Consider the following 14,486-nt stretch of genomic DNA (forward strand, 5'->3'; position numbering starts at 1 on the left):
CCTCTTGAACTAACTTTCCGTACATCTAGGCTAATATTACATTTTAGCCTTTAAGTCACTCTAGTAGCTAATTACTTAAATAAACTAAATAAGCGTTAGGTAAGGTGTAAAAGTACTATACAGTAATAGTAAATCAATAAGGAACACAATACTCAGGATACATCTATTCTATATACAATTAGATTTGCACTGTGACGACATTATTCCAGAGAATATAACTAAATGGCTTTATTCCACGAATCACATTATTTAGAACTATAGCTAAATTTAATGTTTTTATTTATTTTTATTATGACTTTTTACGAGGCAAATAAAAAAGAGTATCTGAAATTTATTTTACCAATGGGCTTGGAGAGGTTTTATGGTGAATGCGCTCGTTAAACGAAACGAAAAGTTTACGTTATAAGGTTTCTCAATTTATAACCACGCAAAACGATTAAGGTTCAAGAATTTTTCTATTTTACTAACGATCTCAATTTAAAAATACGTCTATGATAATAATAAACGTATAAATGCCTATGGTGTCTATATTTAATTATGTTTGCAATCTTTTTATTTTATGGCGTCTAAGGAACGAAAAACTCCATAAAACCTGAAACAAGAAAAAATCGAGCATTTACAGAAGATTACAACAACATTACCATCTTTATCTGTCAATAATTCTATAGGGAACTGTGGAGCTGGGTGGGGCTATATGGTTCAGAGCATAAGTCTGATATAGAGTGTGTATTGATAACATCGTAGCACGTTTATTCAACCAAATAGATGGTCAATATTCCAAAAGCGTACGTAAAAATGTACGTAAATTCTTAGATGTATGCCGGCCGAATTTTTAGGTATTTCATTACTACGTTGCACGTTGAGACGTCTTTTAAACAGCCGGTTCAACATGCAAACCATGCCATAAGATCAATTCAGACCGGAAAGCGACGCGTAGCGTAGATGCATTCCTTTTTTAAGTATGGATTTAACAGTTTGCCTTCTGATTTCACCCTTAGCATTAACAACTGCTAATAACCCAGTTAGCCTATGCAGCCCAACTGTTCCATATAAACAGTGCAAATCCTTTACATCTACGTTTATATACAGCTCTCCTGCACGCGGTGCGATGTGGTCACGACCTCGGGGCGCAGGCGGTGCGCCGTGAGCGATGACGTCACACCTGTCCCCACGGTGCACGCTGTCACCCCCTTGTTGACGCGGCCCAGACTGTGATATGACTGAAAAGATATTACTACGTTATTTCCTGAAAATCACAATAGTATCTCTATTGTGATTGTCTAAGAGCCAACCCAAATATTTTGAATGTATTTACTTCGCTGCTCTTATTATATTAGAATCTATATTAGATATTAATTTATATTAGAATACATTCAACATAATATTTTGGTTCGTAATTCGAGTTCGAGTTTATTTAAAGCTGTGTCTGGCATCAGTTACCAAAAACCAGAAGAAGAATTGAATAAAAACAGCATTTCTAGTAGTGGATATTTTATAAATACATCTATAATTTCACTCAGTACAATGTGTTTTAGTGTACAATGTACATTTTCTATATTTTCCTCGCATTTTATCCGACATGTGACGGTCACACTAAATAGGAACTAGTAACGGACACATGGCTACGAACATTAGAATCCGTTTGCCATCCAATAAATCACAAGAATTGCTGTGAATAGTAATATTGAGGGCACTATTTCATGAATCCAAAATAGAAAAAGATAAAGCAGTGATGGATTTAGGACGCAAAAATAGTGTTCTTCGTAAAGGACATATCTACGTGAGAGTTGCTTAAATATTAATAGTTTCGCTACATAGGGACATGGCAAGATTATTATCTTGCCATGTTCCTAATAATATTATAATATTATGGCATTGATATATTCTGAGTATAATGTGTTGGTTTATGATAAATTTATTACGTTAAAATGTTCTATGTTTTTTGTTGCCGAGTAAATTAATTTCATTAATAAGTATTGTAATATTCTTTTTACAAATAACGTTGATAAACTAATACAAAATAACAGCGTTCTAATGCTAAATACTTCTCATACGGTTTTACTCGATAGTTTTACTCCAAATCGAGTAAAACTTATCGTATCGACCACAAAACTCACACGCTTGAGTATGGCTTGAGTAAAACTCGACGACTCGCGTCGAGTAAGTTCGAAGGAAATTAGATTTATTTAATTCCACCGAGTCGGCTCGATGTGAACCTTCGAGCTGTGAGTTTTGCGGTCCACAAGGCAATTTTTACTCGATTTGGACTAAAACTATCGAGTAAAACCGTATGTGAGTACTTAGAATTAGAATAGTTTTTCATAAGTCTATTTCTAACCTACGAAAAAAACGGAAATAGTAATAGATAAACTATGACTTAGTCCAGCCATTTTAAGGACAAAGATTAAAATGTAAGGCTTTGTGTGAACAACGCTATTTAAGATACTTTTGGAAGGGAAGCGAAAGATAAATATACTCGAACACAAATTAGAATACCTGAAAAATACTTTCACTTTCAAAATGAAACTTCAACAGAAAATATTTTTCATTTCTATTATTACAAGACAAAAAAACTCTCCAAGTTTGGAGCTTCAGTTTGATTAAAAAATACATTTTTAATTCCACGACGATGCAACCCTTCATAAAAGTTCGGTGTGATTTAAAATTTGATAAACTTGAAATGTTTCTCTCCAGCATTCAACTTCCCAAAGCAGACCGGGCCAAGAATAAACAATAAATGGTGATAATAAATAATGCAAATTGACATAAGTGAAATAAATTTTGAGATTCTTTTGAACAAAATCAATTGAATAACATAGCAGTAAAAGTTATACGCCTGTGCCAGCAAATTCAGACAGATTTTGGTTTTGTAAATGGAAATACGTAAATAGTCATTCAAGCCAAGCCAAAATTAACTTAGCCTGAATAATGAATACACCACCAGACGAGTCAGCAAGCTTTTGTGTATTTCACATCCAATTAAAGTTTTATTTGTTTGTCCAATACTAAGTTTTAACTCAACACGCTCAGTATTTACGTATTACAGGCTGAATACGCTGGAATAGAATGTTGACCTACTCTCATTCTGAATATGAGGCAGAAATATATTGTATCTGTACGCCCATTGTGTCTTATAAAGATCATTTTATTCCAGATGGAAAAGTAGAAAGTTTTCATACACAAATGCATAATTACATTTCGCGTTGCGGAAACCGAGCATTATAGTTAGGTTTTTATTTTTTAATGAAAAATATTTTCGTGTTCATTAAAATATGAAATTAAGACACGATTTTGCGTTAGTCGTTTTGAAGCTACACGGTATGTCTTTAGCACCCGGTTAACTTTTATGAACGTATGTAGCAGTTAGGTCTATTAAAATATTCTGCAAAAACGAATCATAACTTAATAGAAGCCTAAGGTACTTACACTAGTTAAGGGTATTCTGTAGTCCTTCTTCCGAAACTCGGTGTAGTATCCGCCGCCGTCAGGCTCGGAGCGCGCATCTTCGTTTTTACTGTTGGGCGGCGGCCTCTGCAGGCTCATGTACCCGTTGGACACAGGTCTCCTCTCTATTGAGAAAACAGTTTCATTTCAGACGCTGAACCTCAAAATCATACAACTAATTTAGTCCGCGAAATTCGAAATGAAATCACCTTTTATAACGATAACGTATTGCAATAAACTAATTTAAATTTAATTAATTCAGAAAAGGCAGTCGTAAGCGCGATATATTCATTAACGATACACAAAAGAACAATTGTTATAATAAAAAGAATGGAAGCCAAAAGTGACTTTCAATTAAATTTTTCATCAAAAGTAACAAAACAAAAGTGCCATTAAATGAAAACACTTGAGAAACAATTGGGACCGGATACAACAAAGCGCGAAACAATCCTGTCGATAAGATGAAAAAAGCAAATGAAAGCAAACAACATTTTTAAGGTAAAATTAAAAAGCAATGAACGATGTTTTTATTACACTTTCACAAAAAACGATTATGAGACAAAAAGTGTTGAAAAATATTTTCGGATCTGGAAGACCTAAAAAATCTTGAGTTACACAACTATTTTTGTTGATATTTTTTAAGACATATAATATTTTAGAAAAAATTGGTTGTCTGCAAAGTCGGTTTACTGACGATAGTTGAACGCGACAACGTCATAGCCTCAGAGCAAGGTAACGCCGCAAGAGTCATGTTTTTTCGTGCGTGCAGTGCAATAAGACGTTGTTACGTCAAAAATATTTTACGACAACACAAATAAAGAAGTAAACGAGAGGTATTATTTAATATTTAAGAGATATTTAAAATATGCTATGAAATTTGTAACTGCGTTTAGCACAGTTTCAAGTTTTTGGTCCTACTCACCGTATAGATTTGGTATGATATCCGGATCCGCATCGTCTGCTGGGTCAGGTTCCGGCGCTGCCCGCGCCTCCGTCTTCACCGGAGTGCTACAGGCCGGCGCCCGATCGGCGTACATGGCTTCACTGTTGAATGAAAATGTTATGTTGCAAGATGCTTAACTATTAACCTACAGTTTTTTAACCATCAAACGGTGATATCGATTATACGATCTTATTTTGGAGCGACACAAACAATTTTAACAAAAATGAAGCAAGAAAATTTAATGAATTTTGAACCTTAAAGGTGCATGTTTGTTGGGTAGGTGTCGATGTCTTGCAGCGTGTCTCCTGTACAAAACCGCTAAGACCCCACACACGGCAGCAGCTAAGAGTGCTGAAGTAGCAGCTACACATGCCAACATCGGAGACATTGTCAGCGAATTGCTTTCACCTGAAACAAAGGAACATGAAGAAAATGGATGAAAACAACAAATAGTTACATCTAAACAATTAATCATAATTTATTTCAGATAAACCTCTTTTTCTGAAATAAATTTTACGTCTTATTTCTAAATAAGACGTAAAAAGAATCAATACTTTCATATATAACATCAGCTATAAATCTATGAAAACGAACAGTGATAAAATTGTTAAGTCTAATCATAGGGAACGATGCAGTAACAAAATGAAATAAATCGAGTTTAAAGCCATCGGGATTTGCAAAACAACTCCATTGGCCGAGTTAGGCGTAACAGTTTACATTTCATTATGCCAGTAATTGGTAGAATCCTGGAACAGCATGCATGCGACGTAGAGCACGGATGCTGTTAAGTATTTGCATTTATTAGCTAAAATAGTTAGGGAATTGGAAGATAGAAACAATTTATGCGTCATACCGATGCTCGTAATACTTAATTTGAACTCTGTGACCCTTGTATTAGAGATAACTTTTATTGGCTACCGTAGATCTATTTATGACGTTTACATTATTCCAAAATTGAAAATCACTTATATTTATAAATAGAAATGAATTTAATGAGTGTAATTTATCTAATTCTTATGAAATATAATAAGTAAATCGTTCTTTTAATTTCTAACCAATAAAATGTTGTCTAAATTTCACAGTAAAAACATTCCACAGTGCCCTAAAAATATATTAAAAATAATAAAATGATTTAAAAATCAATTCATAAAATATTTGAGGATGTTGGTCAGGCACATGATCATACATAGTTGATTTACATCGACCCACTTTAGCCCCTCTCAGACGAAATACTTAGCAACAACCTAACTTTCCATAACCGAATCCCAAATAACTGTCATTAAAGCCCAACAAAATTTATGTCGGGACCAGCCAAGTTTATACGACTATTTCCAACGAAACGCTTGTCGAAATTAAGTTCGTATATTTCGCGACATGGCGTGCTGCGATACACAGATTAATATTTTTAATGTTAGCTTCAGATCATAAATAAAAGAGTTATAGCGGAGGTCGAAATAATTTTGTTGTAAATTAAAGATTGACATCATTAAGTTTATAGCAGAGAGGTCTGCGAAATTGGCTTTAAACGAGCGCGCCCCGTGAATTAAATATCGCCGAGCTGACAGTATTCATAAACTTCGCTGAATCTTTTAAAGTTTTATTACAGGGTTTAATAAAAAATATAGTACACAGACTTACCATTTTGTTCATGAAAGACAAGTTAAAATTGTAAAGCATAAAGCGTCCTTTTTAATATTCTCTCAACGATTCTCTTAACACGGGAACACTTTAAGACTAGATAATACTATTATGTTTTTTTAATATACCGAAAATGCTTTCAAGCGAAACTAAATTCGTACCTTGTAAATAATTAAAATTCCAGTTTTAAGTGAACTTTGGTTCACTAAATTCAAACAAGGATGACGGATGTATTAATCGAGTATAAAATGTTGTATAAACTATAAACTCACCAGTATATTTAGCTTGACCCCTCAACGTAACTGTCTCGATAGTAGACACGTCACTGCGGCCTTTGGCATTGACAGCGTACAGGTCGATCCTATAGCTGACACCAGGTGGTAGCCCCCGGATCTCAAAATATGGTGGCGTTCTGTTCGTCGACACATTGTATCGGACCTGCAGAGAGTTTGATTGATATAACCCGAAATTATATAATACGAAATACCTGTGTATTTTGTTGCACAAAATATGTAACTACGAGCTTTTATTTATTTATTTAATTTTTTATTTTACCATTTATTTCAGGCATCTAGGCCCATAATACAAATACATATTCATATAATAATATAATATACCTTAACGGCTAACATGCATATTATTATTATACACTTAAAAACTACTTTACTTTATCACGTGTTGACGGCTACGTGACGCGCTTCATTCCGGAGTCTCCCCCGGAACCTCTTTTGCCCGCGGCTTCGCTCGCGTTAAGGTTCATCTCCTATTTGAACCCCTTGGGGTTGGAATTTATCAAAATCCTTTCTTAGCGGATGCCTACGTCATAACATCTACCCGCATGCCAAATTTCAGCCCGATCCGTCCAGTGGTTTGGGCTGTGCGTTGATAGATCACTATGTCAATCAGTCAGTCAGTCACCTTTGAGTTTTATATATATAGATAGAGAAATACGTAATCTGAATAAGATCCAATATAATATTCAATAGAAGTTGAAAGCATTATTTTAACATAAGCACAGTGTACTCCATAAGTACTTACATTTTCCAACAGCATACATAATTTATGTACTAATTTTAAATGCGTATGGAAAATCTTAACTAAATTCTCATATTATTTTAGATTTATTTCGCTGGCAGCAATGAGGAGGAGAAGTTAATTAATGATTTAAATAATTAAATTATTGACAATAGAATGACGCTTGGCAAATTCATTTGAATTAATATAATTATTAAAGCTAGCGATAACGTGAATGGAACGAAAATATATTATTGTTTGTCAATACAAGATACTGTTTTGGGGTCATTTATAAAGCTAAGCGAAGCTAATTGGTTTTCCTCAAGATCCTAATAATATTCGCAATTCTCTAGCGGAAAATGTAAGAGTATATCAACTTCTATAGTTTATTGGCCGTAAATATAAATCGAAACACTTACAGTTAAAGATGGAAGCTCCAATAACTCCATAAGGAAAGTCTGGGGAAGACCACCGTCGAAGTTCTCAACGCACTCTACATATAACGCGTCCAAACTCTGATTCGCAACTGTACAGTTCTGTAGGTGGAAAGGACGACCTGCAAGAATTCACATTATTACGGTTTACGGTTTAAGACTTTATTTCTCACAAAATAATTTACAAATTATTATACACGGCGAGAAACACGTGTTACAAAAATAAATTGAGTGAAACAATTGGCAAACACTTCCTAAGTATAGACAATTACATTTTTTGTCTTTACATGTTCTCACAAAACATTACATTTATCATCACTATTTCAAGATTATACATCATACATTCTCTGGAAAACAAACATTACAAATTTTATCATTCATCATTATTTCAAAATTATACATCATACATTTTCTGAAAAACAAACATTACATTTATCATTATTCTAAATTATATTTAAAGCGCATCGAAATTGTTGGTCGAAATTCTAAAACACTTTCTTTCTCTCTTTAAAAATCCTCTACAATAAATCGAGTAAACTCACCGGCGGCCACTAACTGGAAGAGGCACGGCACTTTTTGCTGTCCCACAGCATTTTCGCCGTAGCAAGCTAAAGTTCCATACTCCATGTCAGTAGTCGGTGTATAGTTCAAAGTCGATGTATGTCCGTAGCTGCTGTATAATCTGTTAAATATAATTTCCCATGTAAAGCTTGTATTAATTTGAATAGAATAGAATAGAATTTATTTGTGAAATGCACGTACAATATGTAAAAGGTGTTAAAACTATAATGGTTTCTCTACATTTCCACCTTCGTCAATTTGAACCTAGTGCAAAGCTGATAATTGTTTAATCAAGTACCTAATTAATATGGACGAAATTCCAGAGCTATGAAGAAGCGTGTAATCTGGCTTTAGTCAATGGAGAGAGGATTAAACGATTGAGCCGATAAGACAAGATTTTAAGTAATGTCCTCCTCGGACAAATTGAGGAATTGTTTTGTCGAACTTTCATAAGAACATTAAGAACAATCGACCAACTTCATTTTATCCAAGAGATTTGCTAATTTGACAGATTTTCGATTATGTTATTTTTATGAGCTGCTGCACATCTTTTTCATTATTATCAAAAGGTATATTATTAAAAGTATTACCTAGGAGGTATTTCAGTTTGTTCTCCCGAGTTATTGAAGGTCCAGTGGAAGGAGACGAGTGCTGGATTGGCATCAACAGAGCAGTGGAGAGAGACGGTTTCATGTTTGAGGGCACCAAAGAGTTCGCTGTCCCGCCGCTCAGCGCATACTGGAGCGTCTGCGTAAAATTAATATCATACTATTTATAATATATTATCAAAAAGTTATTGGCCTAATTATATTATATACAGTATGAAACTATAATATTGTTTAGTTTTGTTATATTCTATAGTCTAATTCATAAAGTTAATAATATACCTAGCGGAATAGAGTAACAATCTCGAGCTGTCAAACGAAATTGGTTTCCTCTGTGTGTAAAAATATGTGTATGTAGCATGATTGAACATGATTTCTATGAGATTAAATTGTCAACGTGCGGCACGTGCCGACTGGACGTCAAAAAAAGAGTGCTGCTGTCATGTATCAGACGTCTCTTTTTACCACGCAGTGACATCTCTCTTGCTCAGGCCTTTGTTTCTCTATTTCGCTAGGTATATTAACTTTATGGTCTAATTAAGGTTTATTACAGTTTCATCTTTGACTTGTACCATCGAAGAAATTGATTCATAGGCATCTGACGGACCTACAGCATTAATTTGGTCGCATTATGTGAACTTAATGTAAGTAGCCATCTGTGTGCTAGGTTTGACAAAACGTGACTAATATGTAGTTCCCCCACCTGCCTATGAATCAACATATCTGATAGTAGGTACTATATTAAACAAGAATAGAGATATTTTCGTATATTTAGTAGATGTGATAACAAATACCAATACAAATACAATAATATATTCCGGTATCCGTATTAATACAATACCGCAATCTTACAAGTCTCGGCACAAAACCCAAAAAAACAAAAATAATTTTGAGGTAAATTTGTATGAAGAACTTAGAAAAATGTAGTCATGGCTACGTAGTAAATATAGCGCTTCTATAAATGAAACAGCAAAGGACGCTATGTTAAAATATGGTTGCTCATTTCTACTGTTTTCACACAAAAATACAAAGATAAAAAATAAACTGAAAACATCGCAGCGAAAGTTTCACAATCAAGAAACGTTATATAAAATCTTTACTGAGAGAAAAGTCAAGCTATCACTTTACATTCTATTAAAAGTTCTCAACAACAATTGAAACTGTATAAAACAAGACAAATTCTTAAATGACAATAACAAGATCGTTAAAGCAAAATCGCGAGACTCAGCTGGGAAGAGCCGGAAGAGTTAGTTCGATAAAATAAAGAAAACTACTAAAAGTAGGATTGATATTAAACTAGAAAATCTTTGAAAGTTTAGCTAATAATTATGGCACGGTCGCTTTAAAAGTTGAAATGTTCTTTATGGAATCCGTGACTTTGCTCTTAGCTTTGAAATAATATCAGAATGGAGTTTTGAAGTTAGTTTTATGAAAAAATCCTATTTGCGTCATACGATGGAAATTTAATTCATTACCGTGCTTTGGTATAAACTAGGTTTTATGCAGAGATCATAATCATTATGGCGACTAATTTTATATGATAAAATATACATTTTGTAAATTAATTAGGTATGGCTTTTTTGACAAAAATGGTGTTTTGGTCAAAAAGCGTTTTCAACTTTTTTTAAATAAATTTGCTAACGCGTTTCGTATAGTACTAATACCGTTTGTATATTTTGTTGTTTTCTGTTACTGAGTCAGTAATTGAAAATCCAATGGCGCTATTTAAATTGCTAAAACATTCGCTTAATACTCTTTGGACACCAATGGAATCAAACAAAAAAGTATCCAATTAGAATATCAAATTGTTTCAGCAACAGCTGGAAAGAATAAAAACAAGAATCCAATTACAATTCATAAAATCCAATCATTGCTCAGCACCAATAAAGCTGTTGTTTTTATCTTTCACATTTGTTTTCTGTAATAACACGGAATGTGGCGCGCCGATCGATGTGCATCCGATATCAACCCTAGACTTAATGTTCCAATTTACTAAACAAATAAATAACGACTGAACTCAATATAGCTAGAGTATGCGAAGAATATTTATGATTTTGAAATGAAAATCTAACTGCAACGCTTTTATTGAGTTTTTTATCACTAACATAATGAATGTCATTCGAAATTAAAGTTTACTCAAGTACCTAACAAAATTTTTTTAACAAAAGAGAAAACTAAATTTAAGCCGGTAGTAAATTCTTAGCTTAGTGCGACGAAGTGCGATCTGTAAGCTCGTCTGCTAAGAGATTACTCGAAGGAAGATGACTTACATCGGACTAGCAGTGACACCGGGTTGCTTGTTCCTTTTCCTTCACTGTTCGCCGCCATACAAGTGTAGTCCCCAGCTGCTGCCCTCGTCACACTTTGAAGGACAAGACTCTGTGCACTCAATATCACTCCTGCTGCTTCATTGTGAAATATTTCAGTGTTCTGCAATATGTTTTTTTTTTAATTATTTTTTTCTCATTTATTAGATGACTACTACTACGCTATGCTACTCCGTTGCTCCAAAATTCAATTATTGCGCAAGAACTGTAAATTTGTTGGGAAACAAAGTATCCTTTGTCCTTTCCTGGGACTCAAATTATCTCTATACCAAATTTCAGCAAAATGGATTTAACAGTGTAACAATACAATGTGAAGCTCTAGGATCAAACAGAATATTTAAAATTAGATGACGCCCGCCAAACGCCAATATTCGTTTATCGCGCGGAAACTATATCCTATGTGATAATTATGTCCTTTCCCCGGGGCTCAAAGTATCTCTTCCTTTCAGCAAAATAGATTCAGCGGTTTGGGCGTGAAGAGGTAACAGACAGACAGAGAGACAGACAGACAGACCGATACACTTTCGTATTTATAATATTAGTATGGATATGAGCATATTGTTGTGATTTATTGAAATATCTTTTCATATTTTTTATTCTTTAGTTCTAGGTATACTTACATCATGAAACCAAACCAGCCTGTGTGTTTTGGGATTAGCCTTCACGGTACATTCAAAATACACGTCATCCCCCTCTTTTATTTCGTCTGGATTCAAATTGGAGCCCATTTTCAAATCAACTACTGGCACATCTGAAAAATAAAATGTCTTTTTTTTATGAAATAAGGGGGCAAACGAGCAAACGGGTCGCCTGATGGAAAGCAACTATCGTCGCCCAGGGACACTCGCAACATCAGAAGAGCTGCAGGTGCGTTGCCGGCCTTTTAAGAGGGAATACGCTCTTTTCTTGAAGGTTTTCAGGTCGTATAGGTCCGAAAATACTGCCGGTGACAGTTTGTTCCAAAGTTTTACAGTCTGTCAATGATACATTTACTAAAACTAGTTCAAATTGACGCCCTTATCTGTACTACAGTAGATAATTATTTTTAACAGGTAGTTAAAGTTTTTGTATCGGCTGAGAACATTAAATAAGGTTGTGAAAAAAGTTGCTTGCTATTAATAGAACTATCTGGTGCAAAAATGTGTTAATTGAATTTCAAAATTAATTAACGTTTTTTGTACACTATTTAAAATCGGAGGGTTGATGGGGTAGTCTTGTGAAACGTTGTGCGGAATAATTAATAAGGTGCAAAAAGTATTTCGAGGCCGGATCGTAATATTTTATAGGAAGGATATAAAGTTTGAAGGTAATAAACTCTGGCAATTTTAGCCTTTCACTTCTAATTTCGTGATAATTAATGCGGCTTAAGTCTTGAGTTGATTAAGGGTTTGTCTGCTGTCGACTCGGTGTTTTACAAAAGTTGAAAAATTTTTAATTGGGTTACTTTTGAATAGCACATTCGAATTATGTCGAAATTGAAAACAAAAGGAAATCGTGAAACATCTTCAGCTTTGTAAAGCAACGTTGACTGTTTGAATCGCTAAATGGTACTTGATTTTACTAATAGAATCTTGCTACAAGAATAACAATCAAAATCTTTTTCATAGACGTACAATTTACTAGGTTATATCTGTATAAACTTTGAAAAGTTTTTGTAAGTTATTATATTTCATTCATTACAGACCAACAAAGAAAATTCAAACGAATCCGTTCATTTCATGCAAAAAGAACATTAATATTTTCCTGTATATTCTAGCGCTGAAACAAAATTATATTTTTTCTATTAAAAATGTAAACGTCGCAGACGTATCCTATAACGTATTCGGTAGAGATATTGAATAAGGGAGATTTGTTTTGTGTTATTTTCATGATAACGAAAAAAACACATATATAAATTGAACTTAAAATAAATTAATAATAACTAATTATATTTTCTTTTTCACGTAAAACCTTTTAAATATCTTTCTGTCCTCGTGTTTTCTTATATTTTAGAAACAATATTATCATGAATCTCACAATTTGTATACGTTACAAATGTTATCTTTCTATTCAGCTGCTTCTTAAAATGTTGATATAAAAATGCTATATTTTGCCCGAATTTTAGTATTATCAATGTCTACCGTAGGCCCTCAAAATCAGCGAGTTTAAAGTTCAGAGAGATTTGGAAATAAGATTAGGATTAACCTTATTTGTCTTCTTGCAAGCTTTTTGTGGATGAAAATAAACTTCTGGGCAATGAAGAGGTATGTTATAAATTATTATAATGCTTACAGTATAAAAGCCCTTAAGGTGACGCCTTGATAATTTGGCTGTAGCGATATCGATTTTTCTCAGCAATGACTAAAGCTAAGAAATTAAAGTTCATTGTCAGTATTCATCATGTCTTTGACTTTGAATTACCCAATACCCATAGCATAACACGATTGGTCAACTTTTATAACACAGAATAATTAATCAAAAAGACCTCTGTAAAAAAGGGATCCCTTTTTTGCCAACAGAGGAGAGTGATTTAAGCTTCCAAAATTTGTACATAGATTAGTTCAAGCATACACTTTAATTTGTCCATAGCTTATATGAAATGTATATTTTATGGTTTTTAAAAATTACGCGACGAAAACTATTTTGTCGCTTACGCCCTTTCCATTTTTTGATGTTCCATTGCTTGTTTTCTATGAGGGGCCGGGCCAGCCTCTCATAGAAAATAAGCAATAATATGAAACATATTATCCAACACGGTTTTTTTTTAACTTTAACGCGGCGTCACCTTAAATAAATTTTGTAGTCATAATTTACCCTTGATAAAATTAAGTATTCTGTAGCTTATACTTATTGTATTTTATTATAAAACGGACAAGTCGATTGTTTAATATTTTGTGTAATAAAGGTTCGAGATCCTTTTATCGAGTTTTTTCCAGGTATAAACTCTCCTGACGACGATGGAAAATGTGAAAGCCTGTCTATCAAAAAATATTACATTCTACCTTTGTATGCGATCATATGTTAAATTTCGTCTTTGTCGATATAATCATTTTCAATTTATCATTCTGCCGCGGCAGCTGTAATAAAGCGACATCGCATACAAAAGAAGAGAGCAACCTCTTAATAAAAGGTTTCCTTTTGCCCTTCTATAGTATAATATGTATTTTGTAGGCGTTCGAAAATAAAATTATTGTTCAATATTGCACTTTCTAACATTATTCATAAGCTTTGCAGTAAAAATGCGCGTGGGTTACGAGCAGGAGCTCTAGTATTTTCGACAAGACTTCGAGAAAACTCACCACCGACTTTTTAAGAAATTGGACTAATATATTTTATTTATGCAAATCATTATTAATGAATAGATACATAATATCTTAATTATATCAAATAACATAGATATAAAGTAGTAATCTTATCTTGCCGTTTTACAGTTTCCTTTCAATTCAGTTGACATTTAGTTCAAAAACTGCATCTATTTAATTAAGAAGTTAATTAAGTTGACTTATCTTAATCATTTAATCAAGACACAATTGATAAAAAG

General features: G+C 33.5%; 1 protein-coding gene across 1 annotated transcript in view; it reads right to left on the minus strand.

Moving 5' to 3' along the window:
• Positions 1–1,007: 1,007 nt before the first annotated feature.
• LOC121726272 (hemicentin-1-like) overlaps positions 1,008–14,486 on the minus strand; it is a 237,457-nt gene continuing 223,978 nt past the window's right edge. Inside the window, exons 10-19 of the mRNA XM_042113548.1 lie at positions 11,587–11,717; positions 10,910–11,069; positions 8,625–8,781; positions 8,016–8,155; positions 7,459–7,595; positions 6,298–6,463; positions 4,642–4,795; positions 4,367–4,488; positions 3,427–3,569; positions 1,008–1,220 (exon numbers count right to left, since the gene is read on the minus strand). Coding sequence (XP_041969482.1) covers positions 1,080–1,220; positions 3,427–3,569; positions 4,367–4,488; positions 4,642–4,795; positions 6,298–6,463; positions 7,459–7,595; positions 8,016–8,155; positions 8,625–8,781; positions 10,910–11,069; positions 11,587–11,717 — 1,451 coding nt within the window. The 3' untranslated portion in view covers positions 1,008–1,079. The remainder of the gene's footprint in view (positions 1,221–3,426; positions 3,570–4,366; positions 4,489–4,641; positions 4,796–6,297; positions 6,464–7,458; positions 7,596–8,015; positions 8,156–8,624; positions 8,782–10,909; positions 11,070–11,586; positions 11,718–14,486) is intronic.

Source organism: Aricia agestis, chromosome 4 (genome assembly GCF_905147365.1).
Source record: "Aricia agestis chromosome 4, ilAriAges1.1, whole genome shotgun sequence".
Lineage (NCBI taxonomy): Eukaryota > Metazoa > Arthropoda > Insecta > Lepidoptera > Lycaenidae > Aricia > Aricia agestis.